Source organism: Pezoporus flaviventris, unplaced genomic scaffold (genome assembly GCF_033815535.1).
Source record: "Pezoporus flaviventris isolate CSIRO_AGI_PZ_B2104156 unplaced genomic scaffold, CSIRO_AGI_Pfla_v1 ptg000015l, whole genome shotgun sequence".
In the NCBI taxonomy this organism is placed as follows: domain Eukaryota; kingdom Metazoa; phylum Chordata; class Aves; order Psittaciformes; family Psittacidae; genus Pezoporus; species Pezoporus flaviventris.
The window spans coordinates 12,091,453-12,110,922 of NW_026892563.1; the positions used below are offsets into that span (position 1 = coordinate 12,091,453).

At 47.3% G+C, this 19,470-nt stretch overlaps 1 protein-coding gene across 1 annotated transcript; it reads right to left on the bottom strand.

The window, feature by feature from the left end:
- Nucleotides 1–479: 479 nt before the first annotated feature.
- Nucleotides 480–19,064, bottom strand: DIPK2B (divergent protein kinase domain 2B). Its single transcript, XM_061453433.1, has 5 exons — nucleotides 18,594–19,064; nucleotides 13,402–13,666; nucleotides 6,007–6,180; nucleotides 4,196–4,484; nucleotides 480–2,680 (listed from the first exon to the last, which is right to left on the bottom strand). Exons 1-5 carry the CDS (start codon nucleotides 18,815–18,817, stop codon nucleotides 2,340–2,342), a joined length of 1,293 nt encoding a protein of 430 aa, XP_061309417.1. The 5' UTR covers nucleotides 18,818–19,064; the 3' UTR covers nucleotides 480–2,339.
- Nucleotides 19,065–19,470: the final 406 nt, after the last annotated feature.

A 19,470-nucleotide genomic window follows, 5' to 3' on the forward strand; every position in this document is an offset into this window, starting at 1 on the left:
TTGCAAAGTCAAGCCATTGCTAAACCAGAGATCACTGAATCAGAGGCGAGCCTCAGTCTTGGAGCAGCTGCAAAAACGTCTCTGCAAGCACATGGCTTGTAAATCCATTCCACCTCTGCTGGGGCATGAGTGGAACAGGCCAGTTCTTCATCTTAGTGTTTTTGGGGCATTTTGTAGTGTGCATTTTTAGTTAACAACTGCATGAAGAAGGCTGCCCTCTGGCACTGAAAGAGTGCTGTCAGCTCTCAGGCCATGGTGGGCAACGCCACACCACTGACCCTAGTGAGAGGGGTGGTGAAACAGGAGCTCCTCCAGCCCCACACAAGGCAGCCAGCAGCCGCCACCATGGGAGGACTCTCTGGAGAGGAAGGGAGCCAGGGCTATCACCCAGTTCGCAGGTAAAATCACAGCCCGTGACTGGAGATGCAGACAGATTCAAGAAAAACTGTTGAAAACAGATTGTTAGACAGCCTTATGGATCTCTGCAAAGGACATGTTTTTCTTACTGGAAGAGAGCCATGATGTAGAAATAGATTGTATCAAGAAAGAGAGCTGCAGCCATAGCTTAGGCTGTATATTTAAACATTTTTGCTGTCAGACCATCTGGGCCTGGAGCTAAATTTACCTACAAATTATTTTCAATGTTTCTACTTCTTGAGAGGTGAAAGGTGCACTTGATACTTTATGCCAGAAGGAAAGGCAAAATAAATGTCCTGGGTCAGATTTTCTCAGCATCAGTATGTGGTTTTGGGTGCCCAGTGTCTGCAATACCTGCCTTGAGCCCCAGGCTGGGTGCTTTGTGTGCAGAGCCCCTCCACAGTCAACAGAAAATCTTGACTTACATTCCTGCTCCGGTAACTCCACACAACAATTAGCAAAGCAAATCCATTCACATCTTTTTTCTGCTTTTATGCTGTTACCAATTTCTTTTTCGAATCATAGCCAGGGTCTTTCCATGATGAAAATATGTGGGATCCAGAAAGTCTAGTTTCTGACTCAGCTCAGTCATATTTTCTTGGTGACTCCTGCGCACCTGGATCGCAGAAGAAAGCCCCACACCCAAGTGAGGTCTAACAGTCCCCTAAACATCAGGAAAGGTTTGGTGTGATCTTCTGACATCCCACAAAGATAACATGGGACATGGACAGGGACTGACAGATGATGGATGAGAGTTGTGGTCTGCACTCCACAAATTTTGCAACCTTTCCCAACAAAATGAGGCATGTGCACCTAGCCCTGTGCTGGCCACTGCTATGAAAAAAGAGTCCATCACCCCAAATACTACGTGCCTGAGTCACTCCTTCGGGGACTACCTGATTCCTCCTTTGAAAGGCAAATGGATGAGGTTGGCTGCATCTCTTGCTGGCCAGGACTTTGACCTCCCCAGCTCTTGGGGGGTGCCCCAGCACCTACAGTGGAGTATTAAGCATTCAGAAAATCTCACTGGGCTCAGGATAGACTCACCTTTCATCCTCTGCCTGTGTATTTTCTCCTCTTAAGGTAATTTTCCTATTTGAACGGGTTTGTGCAAATGGTTCCTCCAGTTTTCTCTAGGGAGAAAAATGTGAAGTATCTGCTGGACAATCACATCCCAGAGTTGTTTCTGGGTTGTTTTTTTCCTGATCTTAAACCAAAAATGTTTATTAGTCTCCAATTACTGAATTTACTGCCGATCAGCTTGGGAAAGACTAGAAGTAATTATATTTGGGGATTAGAGAAATTATGTTTCAAGAGACATGGGACCTTACAGCTTTTTAATGCTGCTGGTTGCATCTTCCTGTTCTGTGTGCCATAAAACTAAAAAAATTTAAATATTTTATAAAAGTGATCTGTGATGGGTGATGGTATAGAACTGATCCGGTACTTCAGTTTATCTATGGCATTAAAAATCCCCACAAGGAAAGTCTTAAATGCTTCCATCCATCCTACATTATGTATATATCATCTCAATCAGAAAGACTTTCTTCGTAATAAAGCTCCTCTATCTAGTTAGTTGAGACCATGGTGCCTTCAGAAGGTTTCTTTTTAATAAATAGCATGGAAAAGTCTTCAAGGCCAAAATATGTGCATGAGTTTTATTAATCCTGTAGCCTCTGTCACTCACAATAATGCTAATAATCCTTAAACCTTACATCATGTTTAACATCCCATGTAACAAACGCATCTCTGGGAGATGAACAATAAATCCCATGTGCACTATGCTTCCTTCTCCTGTGCCTTCATAAGGAAGTCCCAGATTTGGTGTAGCTCCTTCCTGCTATGCTGGTTCCATCTTGCTTCCCACACTGGCAAGGGGCTGACACTGCCCCAGTCCTTCCCAGGGGACTCTTCCAAAGCCATCAGTATTTGTCACTGTATTTGCAGTCAGGATAGCGGTAGGCAAAACGGGAATCACAAGACCGCAGAGGTTTCAGGAGCTCTGCCAGCTTTGCAACCGCCCCACTGACACCCTGGTCATCGGCGAGGCCATCGGCACAGTGCTGCAGGAAGCTGTCTATCTTCTCCTGCACGGGTTGCAGGAATTTCCCCTTCAGGAGCTTAGGCAAAAGCTCTTGACACACCATGACAAGGCTGTGCTTCTCTCCAATGGAGTTACAGGACACAAATGCAGACTGGCAGTCCAAAGTCAAACAGCTAAATATATCTTTATATTCTTGTTGGTCATCAATCAGCTGGCTCCCTATTAGAGACAATTAAAGCAGCTGTTAGAAACACAGCAGTGAAATCTTGGATAATCACATATGTCTATACCTCTGTATTAACATGGGGTTAGTTATTATCTGTAGGATAGAGCTATCTTTCACCACGCAGTACTGTGAGCTATAGCTCTACGTGGGCCAATTTCCTCACTCCTGAAATATGTTATGTTTTTTGAATGACAGAGCACTGCAGAACTGCCTGACAGAAGATTTGGAGTCTGTCAAGTCAAACTGATGCAGAAAAAATGAGAACTGGAGTACTAACCTAAAAAGTGGAGTTCCTACAAAAATCACCACAGATAGCCAAACCCATAATTTTTCCATGTTACCCAAAATCATTAAATTGCAACAACAGCTCATCTAGCTGGAGTTAAGTTAACAGTAATAGCTGCTGGGATGAGAAAAAGAAACCCAGTGGAAAATTCTCTGATGGCTACTTCTGAATATTTGAGATCTGCTCAGGTGAATGTGCAAGTTGGGCAAAGGCCTTTTCAAAATTTGAACATTCAGAATGAATTATTGGAGGAATAGTCTGACTAGCTCTACTTTCAGGAGTAGACAAATGTAACCTGTGAAAAGTGAATAGCGACCCTTGATTTTGTATAAAAATGACAAAGGGGGGATTTTACTGTTATTATTATTCGTAGTTAATGTGATAAATACACCTAAAAAGAGTTTTATGGGCTTGTTCAGCCTGGATTAGAGAAGGCTCCAGAGAGACCTTATAACTGTCTTCCAGTACCTAAAAGGGCCCTGCAAGAAATCTGGAGAGGGACTTTTTACAAGGGCATGTAGCAACAGGACAAGGGGGAATGGCTTTAAGATGAAAGAGGGTACATTTAGATTAGATATTAGAAAAAATTCTTTACTGTGAGGGTGGTGAGGCTCTGGCACAGGTTTCCCAGAGAAGCTGTGGCTGCCCCATCCCTGGCAGTGTTCAAGGCCAGGTTGGATAGGGCTTTGAGCAACCTGGTCTAGTGGAAGATGTCCCTGCCCATGGCAGGGGGGTTGGTACTAAATGATCTTTAAGGTCCCTTCCAACCTGAACCATTCCATGATTTGACCCAATACTTAAAACAAAAGAAGTTATGAAATTTCTAATTGCAAATACTGACATCTGTGTGGCAAAAGTTTTAGAAGAAGTGATTTAGGAGGACTTCGAATGAGAGCCTTGAGCAGTGTACACACTGAATGCTGATGCCAGCGCAGAGATAGCAGGCCAGGACGAAAGAGCCCATGGCTGGTCACCAAACCACTGACTGCACAAATAAATTGCCTGCAGCCTTCCTGATCCAGAGCCAGGATGGCAGTAGCTGCTGATGCTTGTGCTGTCAGAAAATCTCCCATGAACTCTTCATTATTTAATTTAGCAAGTGATGTTTGGCTGATTACAAAAAAACCAAACCAATCAGCATCAGAGCTGAGCTCAGCAGGTGAAAGATTTGTTTCCCCTGCCTCGCTAAGACCTCCAGCGACAGACGGAGCCTGCTGAGTACCTTCCTCCTTGTCGATGATCCCCAGTGTGCTGGCATCCCGGATGAACAGATGCCCATTGCTAAACACGCCGAAGGTGCCAGCGTCCACGTGGGTGAAGTAGAAGAAATAGTTGAGGTCGTTGGTGCCCATGGAGCGGAGGACAGCAAGGAGCTGGAGGGCCAGGTCAGCAGCCACCTCAGGGGCTGCACCAAAGAAATCGCGCAGGGGCCGGGTGCTGGCACTGACCACCAGCCGCCCGCAGGAACCCAGGTACCGTGGGAAGGGCCATCCCTCCACATCAGGGAAGATCTGCCAGGAAGAGCAGGAACATGAGAATTGCCCCTCTGGTCTCTGCACAATGCCCATGGACCCATGTCCTTCCCAGAGGACTTTCAAGTGCCTTTCAAGCAGCAGTGCCAATGTCATGGTTTGCTTTCTAAATCAGCCCACAACCCTTGCTCACCTCAGCCTGCCCCAGCAGCCCAAGAATGCACTGCTCCATCCTGGAGTAGCTATGCTGCTTTTTTTCTTCTTTTTTTCCCTTTTAATTCAGGAAGAAGAACTGATATTTCAAGTCTTATTTCATGAGGGAGATTAACCAAAAGTCCAAGATAATAATAGATCTCAAATTAAATGAAATTTTAGCCACAGAAGAGCTAATTTTAGGTGTCTTTATGGAGCCTTTGATGGGTTCCTCATGAGCACTGCACAGCTGAAGTCACAGCCTAGAGGTGAGATGGGGCTAAAGCAGTTTTTGCTAATTTGTAAAAACTGCCTGGCTGTTTTGTATGAGACTTTGTAGTCCCAGGGACCCAAGCGCTGGGTGTTTGCTACGGTGGTGACACCTGGGCCGGGCTTCCTGCATCACTGCAGCTTGTGGTATCAGTGCAGTTATCCCAGGTAGAAACCAAACTGCATGACTACTGAGCCATGCCAACACAAAGCTTTCTGCTTTTAACTTTTCTGTCTCCCCAGCTTCCCAGAACCATTCCCTCTCCCTAGGACTGGGCAAAGCCATGTGCACTGCTTTGGGAAGCACTGGCCTTTGGCAGGAGATTGATGCTACTGCTGCCTCTTTTTTTAGAGGAATCTCAAAGGGTTGCAAGAAACATCAATGAGGGCTAAAGGTGGGGTGGTAGTGAGAAAAAGTGAGGATACTCTCTTGGAGATACACGTAAGGAAAGAGAGGAGCCACATGCCAGGCATGCTTGCAGTGGACCAGGCAAGAGGCGTGAGGCCTCCTAGCTATCTACCTTAAAATTCAGAGCTCAGTTGTATTTGGGATTCCACCAAGCAACTCTGCAAAGATGTGCTTTGCTATGGAGCTAGTTACCAGCAGCATTCGAATGGAAAAAACAGCACTGGCACATGGAGCCTGGAAAATCAGTGCTTCCCAAGTCAATGTTCAACCTCAATGCTGCATCTTGGTTCTCCCACACTAAAGCATTCTCTTTCTGTTTTATAAACAGGCTGTGATTTAAATAATACATTAGCAATGCAAACATAACACTTTGAAGTGTCAGGGACATGTAAAACCCTGGCTTTCACAATGCGCTAGTGCTACAACCTGTCTAGGTTCTGATCTATTTAAGGGGCTGGACATTCATATTTCTCCACTACTTCACTGGGTTATGCAAGGTGCACCACAGGAGTCTGTCTGGCTTCAGCCATCAAACCCCATAGGAGAATCATGCTTTATGAAGGCTAGAAAGCTTGCCAAAGGCCAGCGCTGGCACTTCTCTGCAGCTGGGTCCTGGAGCACACCTCACACGATAGTTTGCTTGCACGGGGTTGCAGGGTGGTGTTTCAAGACAGTCAAGGTGGCACATACCTGTAACAAGATGGGGTGTGAATTCACTGACAGTGTGTACAACAGGCGCAGCTTGTCCCCGTCAGTGAGGTGGTCCATGTAGATGCTGCCAGCGTCTGGCACCTCAGCATAACGCCGCACTATCCTGTCCAGGAGACGCTGGGATGGGCAGCGCAGCATTGGGCTAGACAGGCCCTGGTGAGAGGCAAAAACATGACAAAGATGTTTATGTTCTAGCTTGAGATGCCACAATATGACAGCCCCCGGTCCACGTTGTAGGTACTCTCCCCTCTGCACTTCTTCCCAGCCCTGGCATCCTGGTTTGCTGGTGGAGGTGTGTCTGTGATTAAGCTGGTGAGTCACTTCCCTTGTTAAATAACGTCTTCAGATCTCTTCACTATTTGATTAACCTGTGGGCAGTTTTCTTGGAAATACTATTTGCTAAAGTCAGTAAACATGCTTTAAAAGAGTAAATAAACACCGTATGTGGGTACAAGCACAGGACATATTCTCTCTCTGATAAACTTGTGCATTAACTATTAAAATCAAATGTGAATAGCCTGTGCATGTATTTTTTAAATGCCAGCAACAAATGAAGAATTGTTGGGTGAACGGAATCAACCATCATTCTATTTTACCTTTCAGATTTGGAGGTTCGGCTTGTAAATTGCACAAGCAATCTAAGGCTGGAGTAAATGGCAATAGAGATTTATATCTTCATAGTCAAAACAATTTTTTTTTTTCTGAGGTCAGTCTTCCTTAATAGCCAAGGAGAGCAGACGTAAGGAGTGGCACAGAAATGCTGCCCAGCCATGCTTTTGCTGGGGAAGGGAATCAGGTTTTTGCTGAGCCTTTTTCTTCCAAATGATCCCAGCAGCCAAATTTACTCATTCTGATTTTCTTTATAATTTGATGTCTGGGAGATGTGCTTCAGAGGAAAGGGCACTGGAGCTCACAATGCTCCCTGCCATTCTTCATGCTGAGAGCAAAGATTTCACTCAGGATCTCCCCAAGTCATTTGGTAACTCTGAGGTAGGTCTCTCTCAGCCCTTCCTGTGCGAGCTGTTCATTTGGCATAAAACACTTACTTATCCAGCCATGACAAAGAAATGAAGAAACAAGGAAAGGAGGAGTGTGCTGCTTTCCCTGTTGGAGGTGGAAAGGGAGCACTGGATCTCCCATGTCCCCTCCTCTGCCTCCATTCTGGTCTTGGTGAGGTCCCAACTGCTCCCTCCTTGGCCATCGGTTGCACGAAACAAGCCCTGAATGCCAACAGCTGGTCAAAGCTACTTGAGAAACTCAAGTCCAACTGGACCGTTGTTTTGCACAACTGAAGAACCAATATTTCCAACACCCCCCCCCCAAAAAAAAAAATAAAACATTTGTCAAAAATAATTCTCCTCAGTTCTATTTACAAGTCTTCCTACACTCCTCTCCTCTCATGTAGGCTTATCAAGGAAATATTTTTTCACTAATGGTCTAAAACCATGGAAGGAGCTGGGGGAAGGGATGCTTATGGATTTCTGTCTCACAGCACTTGCAGGCATGTTGTGGCTGACTGTCACTTTCCCTCAGGAGGAGAAGTGAGAAAAAATGAGCAGAACAGAACTGTGTTAAATAAGAGATAAATAGTGGTGAAAGTCTCTTGCAGCTCAGCATGTATGCAGATATTTGCAGCCAAAGTTAGAAAGTCTTGCTGCCTCCAGGAGTTTGCAATGCAAAAGCTGAAGCCCTTAAGAGTATATAGCAGAAACAGAAATCATGGTGGCAAAGAATGCATGAAAGTTGTAATTTTGGATTTTTTCCAAGGCCAGAGCTCATCCTATTAGCACAGATGTGGGCATGTGCTGCACGTGGTGATCACACCTGCTCGTTTATTGAGGAACCATTTCAGGCATATCAAAGGCGGTATGAGAGCAGAGGAGCAGGGTTGGGTGCTGTCACATTTATATCATCTATTGGTGCAACCTCCTGCAATTTAATGAAGCCCTGATGCACCAGAATTTGACAGAGGGGTCTCTGGATTTTGCCAGAGCTAGTCAATAGGGTGAACTTCAGCACCTGCTGGAGTGTTTCAGTGGAGTGAGGCCTCCCATTCCAGCAGACTGATGGAAACATCCCTACAGCAGAAGACGAGCAAGAGTTATAAAACTGTCAGGAAAAAAATGTCAGTGGAAGAAATATTTTAGGCTTGAAGAACACATACTTGAAACACTGCAGATACTGATTTATCTAAGAATATCTGAAGTCCTTTGCAGCATCTCATCATGCCAGAGAATAAGACCTGAAAGCCTGAAATCCAGTTTGTGATTGATATGGAACACTTCTTTACTTTGATTAAAACCCCACATTTTTCTATGTGATAGTGAGTAGCTCCTGAAAAGCCTACCTTCACTCAAATTTTCCCTCCCCTACTGCACAGGTGATCATGAGTAGCTCCTGAAAAGCCTACCTTCACTCAAATTTTCTTTCCCCTACTGCACAGTATGCAATACATTTTTAACACCCATGTATGCATATGTATGTGTATCTAGTGCGGGCACACCCAGAATTCACTCTGATGTAAAGATGACCTCTGGAAGACAACTTCTCCTCACTCTGCTTTCTCTTCAGCCAGGCCAAGGAGGGATGGCTCAGATTAGGAGCACAGCTACCTCCTGTCCCATGTGCTGCACATGGTTGCAGCTTCACAAATGACCAGATTTAGGGTGGGCTCCAGCAGGAAACATTTGGATGTAGGTAGGTGTCAAAGCACCTGCAACTCAAACAGGGTTGTTCACCTCCAAAAGAAAGAGACTAAGGGTGCCCTGTGAAGCTGTGGAGCTTTTCTCCACTCCCAGGAGGTTTACTGAACACTTCTCTGATGATGAGGTACCAGGTCAAAGAAATAGCAGGTCTGGGAGGTGGCTCAGGGAGCCCCTTAATACCCATCCTTCCCTAAGAAGGACCACCTGCCAGATCAGTGAGCTGCTGCGCATGCGCTGTAAGGAAAGCAATGTGTGCTGGACTCAAAGGCCAAATAACTATGGTGCTGGCACATTTACAGAGGGCAGATGTGGAGGTCAGTAGTTTCAAACAGCAGGTCCTAAAGAGAGGGGCTGAAAATGGCTGGCTTTTCACCTTGCTATGGCTTTCACCTGTCTAGGCTGTGCTTTGTAGGCAGGGTTGTAAATCTGCCCTGTGCATGATCTGTGCTGGAACTAACCCACTTTGTTGTTCTTCCCCTCCAACAGGAAAAGCATGCAGCATGGTTTGAGGTAGTGAGCTCGTGGGTGAAGCAGCAGGTGGTTGGAGCTACCATGAAGGCTAAGCTCCAGCTAAATCCTGCTCATCTCTGAGGTGGGCTGGATTTTAACACTGAAGACTTTGCTGTGTCCAATAAAGATTTTCATCGTGTTAGGCATCAGGAGAGGTGTATTGTTAACACCTCTGAAAAGAGTTTGTGTGTATGTGGAAAGCCAGAAGAGCAGTGCTGCAGGTAAGTGGAGTGATGCATGATACCCATAAGAACCCTCACCATAACAGCTCCTGCTGGGCTACCAATATGTATCTGCCCAGCAAACACCACAGACAGGACGCAGCGCTTGGCTGGGGTGCACGCAGAGGTGCTCCTGTGGCTTTCAGCTCTGAGGAGGGCAGGTGGGATGAGCAGAGAGGAAGGGGTTCCCCGGCTCGGTAGGGCTGGATGGCTTGGTGGGTCATCCCATAACATCCCACACACTGCACGACTGTAATGTTGTTGCTGTTCTTGCCCCTCGGACCAGCAGCCATTTCGTAGAGCACATGCCCAATTGCCAACAGTGATTACTGCCAAATTTGGAAGGGGGGGGCCTAGGCTCCAGAGGCTATGGATCACTATGCTTTTCTCTGTATTCAAGCCTATATGGTGTTAGAAGGAATTTATATCCTGTTTAGGATGTCATTTTTTTTTTTTCACTGCTTGATTTACAGAACCATGAAAAGGTGCACAGTAATCCTGAAGCTGGTGGGCACAGGTCTGGGCTCCCCTGTGCCCTTTTGCATCTTTTAAAACTAAAAAAACCTCCGGGGTTGCTGAAATGTCACAGGGAGTTTGTCCCTCAGCACATCCCCCGAGGCTGGCCCCCCAGCTCACTTCAGCAGTGTCCTGGAGCTGGAGTCAGCTCAGCTTCCCATTGCACATGGTGAAATTCAAGCACCCTGGAGAAACTGAGAGGTGCAAGGCCAGAGGGCCCCAGCCAAAGTCTCTGCATGGTGCTCTGTGTATGTGTGTGCATGTGTGTGCATGTGCATGGACGTAGTCATGTATGATCTGCCGAGGTATATCCAGAGAGGAGCCTTCAACCCCGGAGCGAGGGAGAACCCCGCGTGCAGGAGCTCCGGTTCCGAGCAGCGAGAGCCACCGAGGGAGCCTCGAGCCCTGGCCAGGCCCTGCCCGGGAGCCGCAGCCCCGCTGAGGCGAGCGGGGACTCACAGGGGGCGGGGCCAGGAGGGACGGCCCCGCCCTGAGCGGGGAAAACCCGCCCCGGGGAGCGCGGGAGCAGCGCGTGGCGCGGCGGTTGGCGCCGGCCGCGTTTAGCGGGCAGCGGGCGGGATGGGGAGCGCTCGCCTCAGGGCCGGGGCCCGCTCTGGGAGCTCTGCTCTGGCTGCCCCGGCGGTGGCAGCGTCGGCACCAGACAGAGCCGATGAGAGGGGAGGCTGCAGCGCGGAGCTCGGGGTGTAGAGAGTGCCTGCACTGGTCTGGTGAGGGGAGGGTGCTGGCTTGAGTGTGCTCTCACAGCCCAGAAAGCTAACTGTATCCTGGGCTGCATCAAAAGAAGTGTGACCAGCAGGTCGAAGGGGGTGATCCTGCCCTTTACTCTCATGAAACCTCACTGAAAGTAGTTTTGGTGTTGTCAACATAAGAAGGACGTGGAGCTGCTGGGGCAAGTTCAGAGGAGGGCCATCAGGATGATCAGGGGGCTCGAGCACCTCCTATGTGAAGACAGGAGGAGAAAGTTGGGGCTGTTCAGCCTGGAGAAGAGAAGGCTGCGTGGAGACCTCATAGCAGCCTTCCACTACCTGAAGGGGGCCTACAAGGATGCTGGGGAGGGACTCTTCATTAGGGACTGTAGTGATAGGACAAGGGGTAACGGGGTCAAAATTAAACAGGGGAAGTCTAGATATAAGGAAGAAGTTTTTTACTCTGAGTGTGGGTAAGGCACTGGAACAGGTTTGCCCAAGGAAGTTAATCCTTGTTAATGCTTAATCCTTGGCAGTGTTCAAGGCCAGGTTGGATAGAGTCTTGGGTGACATGGTTCAGTGTGTGCTGTCCCTGCCCACGGCAGGGGGGTTGGAACTAGATGATCTGAAGGTCCTTTCCAATCCTAATTATTCTGTAATTCTATTCTATGATATATGTGTGTTACAACCCAGCCAGCTCAGCCAGGAGCTGGGAGAGGATGGGGTAAGGAAAGCCGTATAGCACATTGAGAGCCTTTTAAGGAGAAGGATTTGGGCTCAGCTAATGATTTAACTTTGCAGCAGATCTGACATATCACAAAGCCACATTTCTCCATGTACTTTTTCACCCAGCTCAGCAAGTGGAAGTTTTAAGCTCTTGACTGCTCTTTCACATTGAACTGCTGTGGGGGCAGCACAGTTTTGCACAAACCCGTGCTAAGCAAGGCTGGAGGACCTGGCGCCCCTAGCTTGCTCTCCCTCAGGTGGCTGCAGTGCTGCCTTGGAGGGCAGTGGTGGCTAGCAGCCGCTTGGGAATCTGCTGTCTGCACCCTACCGCTTGGGAATCTGCTGTCTGCACCCTGGGTAGGAGTTGTCCCTGACCATGGACTGCAAGCTTAGGTGGGTGATCCTCTGAATGGAAGAGCACAAAACTGTCCCCTCTCCCTGCTGCCTCTCCCGAAGTTACTAGATGAATTACGGTGCAGCTTTGCTCAAGAAAAGTGTTCCTCTTTCTGGCACCTTCAGGAGGGCACTGGCCTCAGGGTGACCTGTGGTGCAGGTGAGTCCTTGGTACAGCTCAGGCACTAGCCCCAGTGTTGCTGCTGCTGTTGCCGCTGCACCATGCTGCTGCTCCCTCCTCAGGCATGCTGTTCCATGGGGTTACAGAAGCAGAAAATCTGAAGCATAACTTTAGCATTCAGCAAAGCAGGAGGAAGCAGTTCCCTTTCTAGAGGAAAAAAAGTCCCTTTTTCACAGCCGTTTCTCTTGAAAGGGACAATTATTTGCCTCTCAGGGTCTTGTTTAGAGTATATACAGCCTCCACCCTGGCCCCTGCCCCTTGACAGCGATTATCGCAGTGCTGTGCTGTTGTTTGGCTGAGGTAGGAGTATGCATATGCATTTGGGGAGGGGACTTCTGCTCTCGGATGCAAGCCAGAAGCTGCTAAACACGTTCTCTTTCTCCATGGTTGTCTCCAGCTGTAAGTGGTATACCTCAGTGCAGGCAGCACTCGCCTCTGAAGCCTGCCCGCTCTCCTCCTCTAGCCCTTCCTGCATGTCCGTCTTCCCATGCAATTGCTGCCCATATGCCTGGTGGCAGTGACCCCTCCTGCAGTGCGCCTGTCCTGGTTTTGCCTGTGACACCCCAGGACTGCAGCTGAAAGGGCAGCACGCTGCTTTGTGCCTGAGATCATTTGCTATAGGTGGCAGGCAAATGAGGAATCAAGGCTCCAGCTCTGACTGCCTGTGCTGCTCGCCCTGCCAGCTGCAAGCAGAGGGGTCTAAGCTACCCCAGTCCCCAGCCCTGAGCAAAGTCAAGTTCAGGGCACAGGCTACAAAAATGAACCTCAGGCAGATTGCCCAACTTCTTTAACACCACACCATATGTCTGGGGCAGAGCTAGGACTAAATCCAAATTTTCCAAATCCCATTTAATTGCTGTAGTCACAGCACAGTGATGAAGTGTCCTCAGTTTTCAAAATTATTAATGATTTCCAACACTGGATGTACAGAATCACAGAATGGCTTGGTTTGGAAGATCACTTAATTCCAATCCCCTCTGCCACGGGCAGAGACACCTTCCACTAGACCAAGTTGCTCAAAGCCATGTCTAACCTGGCCTTGACGACTTCCAGGAATGGAGCAGCCACAACTTCTCTGGGCAACCTGTTCCAGTGCCTCACCACCCTCACAGTAAAGAATTTCTTCTGAATATCTAATCTAAATCTATCCTCTTTCAGTTTAAAGTGATTCTTCCTTGTCCTATCCGTTGTTTGTGCGCATAGCCCCATGCTATCCCCATGCCTGAAGTCAGTGGATGCTACAGCTTCCCACAGGCCCTCCTTACCAGGGCTGAGCCCACTCCTCGTCCTTTACCAAGCAGATCACAGACTTGTCTCCTTCAGGCCCTTTTTCCCTCCCCAAACCACATGGGACCCCCTGGGGCTCCTTCTCTTCCCCTTGCTGGTATGGGGCCCGGGGTCCATGGGGCACAGACCTGGACCAGGTCGGGGGTGAGGCGCTTTGCCTGCAGCCACTTCTGGAAGCGTTGCGTGCTGCGCAGGGCACGCTCCAGGCTGCAGGTCTTTGTCTTCAGCAGTGAGGTGCAGATGCGCTTGTCGGCCCGGTCGTGCTGGTACTTGGAGGTCAGCCGGGTGATGTCAACCATCCGCCAGCTCTTGGCATCGTCAGTATAGTTGCCCGAGTAGCTGAGCAGGTAGCTGGGGGGCAGCTTTAAACGAGAAGAAAGCCAGGTGTCAAACCTGCCAAACCAAAACGAGAGCCCCACGGAGAGCAGGTTAAGAAGCCACACGGACAGCTGCACAGTGCCAGCACCACCCGCGGTTGTTCCACCGCACTCCAGACCCTTGGGGTTTCTGCCATTGCTCTACAAAGACCAAGTAGCCCCAGGCTGGCACCCCCAGACACCAGGATGAGGCAAGCAGACTGAAGCCATCAGCCAGGGAAATGCATTTTGGAGGAGATGTCTATCTTCCTTTGCTTCCCACCTAAACCATCCCTTGTCATGAACACTGCCATGGGGCAGGAGTTGAAACACTCAGATGGGGTCTTTTGGACCACACAGGGAGAGTGTGAGAGAGAGGAAAGGAGGGAAAGAATAGGGCTGCAGGGTTTTGATTCATGGAGAATCCCTGTCATTTTTAAATTTAATTAATCCTGGAGAAAGGGGCCCAGCAAAGGAGTGCTCAACACTTTAAGGGATCCTGCAGAACAAAACCTCATGACAATAAATGTATTTTGGAATATTAAAATAACCATTTGTCTTGAGGTGGTGGATTTGCTTGGTACTGGAGTCAACAGGGGCCCCCAACATTGCTGGCTGTATTTTCATAGCCAGGATGCGCGACCTCCCCAGGCAGCAGCAGAGTTTGGGGTGTGATGGGGTGGAACAAGGGGTAGCCATGGAGATCTTGCACTGATTTGCTTCCCCTACACAGGCACAGGAGGGGAGCATATGGGCTGGGTAATTAGGTAATTTTTTTTGTTTCAGCAGCCCCCTCAGACCTGCCCACACAGACGTCACACATGCAGGAGCTGAGGAGTGTGGTGTCTGTTTTTTAAGTATGTCTGTAACATGCTCTTGGAAAGCAGCTAAACTCTGACCTTTGGCTTGTCCAATGTCATGCATTCGTTGCCTCTAAAACCTCCTGCCCTTACCTCCTTGCCCAAGTACGTAAGAAAGCATGTCCTAATTTAATCTCACCATAAATTAAAGCCACTGGTTCAGAAGTGAAAGAGAAGAGGCAAGAAGTTCCTTGCAGGATCAACTAGCTAGAGTTAGATGAAGACATTAACCAATCTAATAGCTGAAGCTGATTTTTCCTTTTAACTTCCAGTTGGGAAATTGGCACAGAAGATTTTTTGGGGGGATTAATTTCCTCTGATTGCAGGCAAATAACTGACTCAGTCATGCTCAATGATCAGAGACTGACCAGCCTGCTCCCCATGACCCCTCCTGAAGGCAGCACTTCTCTCCTTTTCCCCATCAAAGACCCTGTGCAACTCAGCTCTGGGGCAAACCCGGGTGCCTAGGACAGGGGAAAGATGGTCTCCCCAAAATGCTACTTCAGCTTTTGGCTCTAGCCATGTGCCTCCCTCAGAAAATTTGCTGCAGAGATACAGGCTGACCAGAAGTGGCCCTTTGCATGAACAGGTTGAGGGGAGATTCAAGCATTTTGATCATTTGGCCATTTTGCCCAATATGAAATTTAAGCTTCTTTATTATTAGGGTGTCTGACATAAAAATAAACCTTGTTTGTTTTGTTTGGGGTTGTTTTTTTTGGTAGGTTGGTTGTGGTGTTTTGTGGTTTTTTGTTTATTTGTTTGTTTTGGGGGTTTTGTGGGTTTTATTTTATTTTTGTTTGTTTTGGTTTTTGGTCCGGTTTTGAGCTGGGACCCAAGAGCAGAGAATAATTGCTATTCCTCACTATGATTTGTTGTGCATCCCCGCCCTTCCCAATGCCTAATCTGCAGGCATAGTACACGCACGTACAGCAAGAGATGGCTATGGGCTGGGTTTCTCCTTTTCTCCTTTTTTCTTTTTTCTTCTTTTCTTTTTTCTCCTTTTTTCTTTTTCCTTTTGCTTTTTCTTGTTAAGCACAAATGTGCTTGTGATTTGGCTCAAGCGTGTGTGTTTGGGGGAGCTCAAGTCAGGCAAATACCAAGAAAACATTGCCTCCTGCATGCGAGCAGCACATGGATGTGTGAAATCCAGGACTGAGCGTTAATTTAAGCTTGGGTGGAGTGATTTCCTCCACAGAGCTCCCCGGGGGAGAGCCACGCAGGCCTGGGAACCCAGCATGGGCTGCAGCAATTCTGTATTTGGCATCATTTCTGGGGAGTGCAGCACTGGCCTGGCACACTTGCTAGATACTTTGAAGATTCATCATCAAGTTGTGCTGTAACAATAATTCACTTTTGTATGAAGCCTTTTAGCTAAGGGCTCAAATGTGCTTTAAGACTTTCACTAAGATCTGTGTGAGTAACTACACGACAGATTACAGATTTTATATCAACTCAGAACTAAACATTGAAGAAAATCAAATTTGTTTTTCGTTTTTAGTGGATGATACAAAGTATTTTCTTTCAGCCAAATAAATTTTGTTTGCACTGGGAGTCAAATATCTTTAAAAAAAAAAGTAAGTTAAGTTTTAAAATTAAAATAAATGCCATATAAACCTCCATCAAGTTGAAGCATTCGAGCTTTTTCAGACTTCCTTCCCATTAATTTTGGCCAAAGCTCATCACCAGTGCTGGCACAACTCTGCACATAGTTTTGGTCAGCTCAGTTTCACAGTGTTTTGAAAATCTAATATTTTACAAAAACTTTTTCTGCGCTCTGCTCTCTGGACAGTTGATAGGCAAGCTTTGGTATTCGCATTTACAGATGGATAAAGTTGGGCAAAGATAAGGGAAGTAAAGAACATTAGAGCACAAGATGAGTCACCAGCCGTTCTGGGAACAAAACCCACATCTTCTTACTTGTTAGTTGAGTGAGAATGTATGTCACAGCTCCCGGAAATGATGGAGAATTAATGAAGCATGTTCTAATGAGGATTAACACAGAGAAGGCAAAGTGCCATCCACCTTAGCGAACATGTGAAAAGGTACATGGGGGTGGATCAAAGAGCGTAAGTGCCACTGAAATTTCCCCCATTTAACCTTCCACTTGCCAAAAAATCCTAGCTGTTCAAGAAATCAAGGGGAAAACAAGTGTAACCTCTCCAAAGAAAAGTCTGAAGGTGACTGACTGCTAAAGAGAAGTTTTTAATTTTCCCTTTTCAAAGTGCTCAGAGCAGAACTGTATGTTATCACTTGTGTGTTGCGCTGCTTGTGGGAAGCTGACTATGGGATGGCAGGAGACAAAAAACCCCTCTATTTTACAATGCCGCTCTGCTTTTCCTGAGGCAGAAGCGTCATGGTCTCACATGTATGTGGCTCTGCGCTCCTGGACTCCCTTCGGCCCTCTGCACACAGCACCCCTTTCCTGCTGTCCACCAGAGGAAAGCCAGCATGGGGGTCTCCTGCTTTTACTTACGTAGCCCCTCTCTCCCAGGCCCCAGTGCAGCATGCAGCTGGCCACCAGCCAGCCAGAGGCAGTTGCTTGCTGCAGAAGGCTACTGCTATTTTCAGCAGGGCTGAGTGAAGCTGCATGGCCCCAGCCTTCCCAGTGGCTAAGCACAAGTAACTGACATGGTGCTCCTGCAACAGGCTGCATGCATAGAAGCTGCTTCGTACCCAGCGCCAAGTCCCTAAAAACCCTGCAGAGGTGAGTGGCAAAGGTTGGGGCATGGAGCAAGGGCCAGCTCCCATGTCACCCTGCTGTGGAGCATAAAATGTGGGACAGCCCATATCCCAAATACATCCCCAGCCCCTGCAGTCCCACACCAGCCCATGTCAGCCAGCTGAACATGCTGATTGTAAATCCATCCTGCTTTTTGGAACAGGAGCCCAGGCTGGGCTGGGAGAAACCCAGCACTGCTGGCTTGGCCCTTCTTAGTTCCTCTGCATGCCCTGGTGTCACCTTCAGCATGAGCTGGGCGAGTCAGAAACCCAAGAGGGCAAAGTGCCAAGGGCTGGGACCCCTGGTGTGCCATGGCAAGGGGTGTTCTGGCATAGCAAAGTAACGTGCTGCCTTTTTGCAGCGTCAGTAAGGGAAGGACGGATGTTCAGTATTACAAGTCCATTCCAGACAAAACATTATGGTTTTAGTATGCTACATTTTAGAGGAGAGTTTAAGATAAAAATGGTGATTTGTCCAATATTATACTACTTACATTATAGCATTAAAAATACAATTTTGCTACAATCATTTCTTCTCCCTCAGGCTTTTACATCTATAAAAGAAAATGCATATGACTCTATAAATCATATCAGACCCAATAAAACCTTCCTCTGCCAAGCACTGCCTTTAACTTTCTCCTCAAATACACTGGCAACATTTTCCCTGCTGTCGTCAGATACACTCTGCTTTTGAGCCTAAAACTGATTGGATTGGTCTCATGACTGCTTGGCAGCATATGTCTCATCAGCTTTGAGGCAGATGCAATTTCTGCCTCTACCTTAAAGTTCTTATGGAAACCTCCCAGAAGAGTACTAATAATTTAGCCCCATCTATTTTTGAGCATGTAGGTAACCTGATGTGCAAACGTGCTCATGCTTCAGGCAGGTTTAGATCACTTTTGATCTTAATACACACATGAAATTCTGCACATTTGTGTTGTTGCACCTGGTACAAAATTATGTAGCATGTTTATATGTTTGTAGTTAACATAGTCCATTGGGTGTGTACAAAGCTAAATCCCCTTTGCCTTTACTCAGTTATTCATAATGAAATATTTCCAGTACATCTAAACAAGATTATTTGTTTCTCCCCTTCCTTCATCACTTCCTTGAACTGTTTCAGTGCTTCTCTCTATGCAGAAAGTTGTGCCTTTTACTCTTGCTTTCAGATTATAATTCAGGGCTGATCATGTTAGTATGGCTTTAAAAGAAAAGAGACAAAGCAGCAGTTTATAGACATTAATTAAAATACCAGGTGCTGTAATAGTAAGCGGGTGCTAAGTTACTGCTTGCATTGTACTTCATTAAAGTACTTGGCAATGCTAACAGGCAACTTTCAAGTTATTATACAGAATGTTTTAAAAATTACTGTGCTGAGTTTCTGACCTTATTTCTTCTTTAAAGAATTTCTTGCAAATGGATGTTCCAATGCAGGCGTTGCATTTATCAAGTCCCAGGAAAGTCCGGCCAAAGCTGTAGCTGGGTTTGACGTGGGGTGCAGACGGAGAAGCTATTGCTGCTGTGGAAGGGTTACAGCTCAGAGCCAAAACCAGGAGCATCATCAATGAATCTGCAACTCTGGAGCAAATGTAACATATCCAGCGCCCCATCTACAGTAGCAGAGAGCTCTGCCTTTTGTAAGTTACCCCTCTCTATGCTTTTGATCTCTTTCTGATGACCTCAACCTTCAGCGGTGAGCCCCAAAACACAGCAAGACACGTTGGGTAGGAGAGACCTTGCTCCAGTTCCCATCCTGCCAGCTGGTCACTGGCTCTATTGGCTTGAGGTTTGGGTGGGAAAGATATGATGTAGGGTGGGGAGAAGGAAGTACATGGAGGATGCAGATAACTTGAGTTGCCATGGTTACCTTTCCTTTACTTGGTGCAGCTGCTTCGGCCCCTGCTGACCCTCCCATCAGCCGACTTGGAAAACAACACGAAGAAGTGCTCATCTGCACTTTGTGCAGACAAATGGAGGATATCCTGTCGCTGGAGCAAAGGGCATATGCAGGACACTTAGTAAAAACTGATTTGGAAGGAATAGTAGTATGACAGAAGCACACATTTTACCAGAAGCCAGACCCTTACTGTTGCTTTATTCCTGGAGATTTGCGATGGGGTGCCGCTTGACTTCTTGGATGCTTTGTTAGCTCAGTTTCGCCTTCTCACAAAAGTGCTGAAAAGACTGTCAGGTGGAATTGTTGCCATTTTGTTGCTTGAAAATAGCATTTAGAAGAGGTTGCACCACACTGTGTCATGCCATG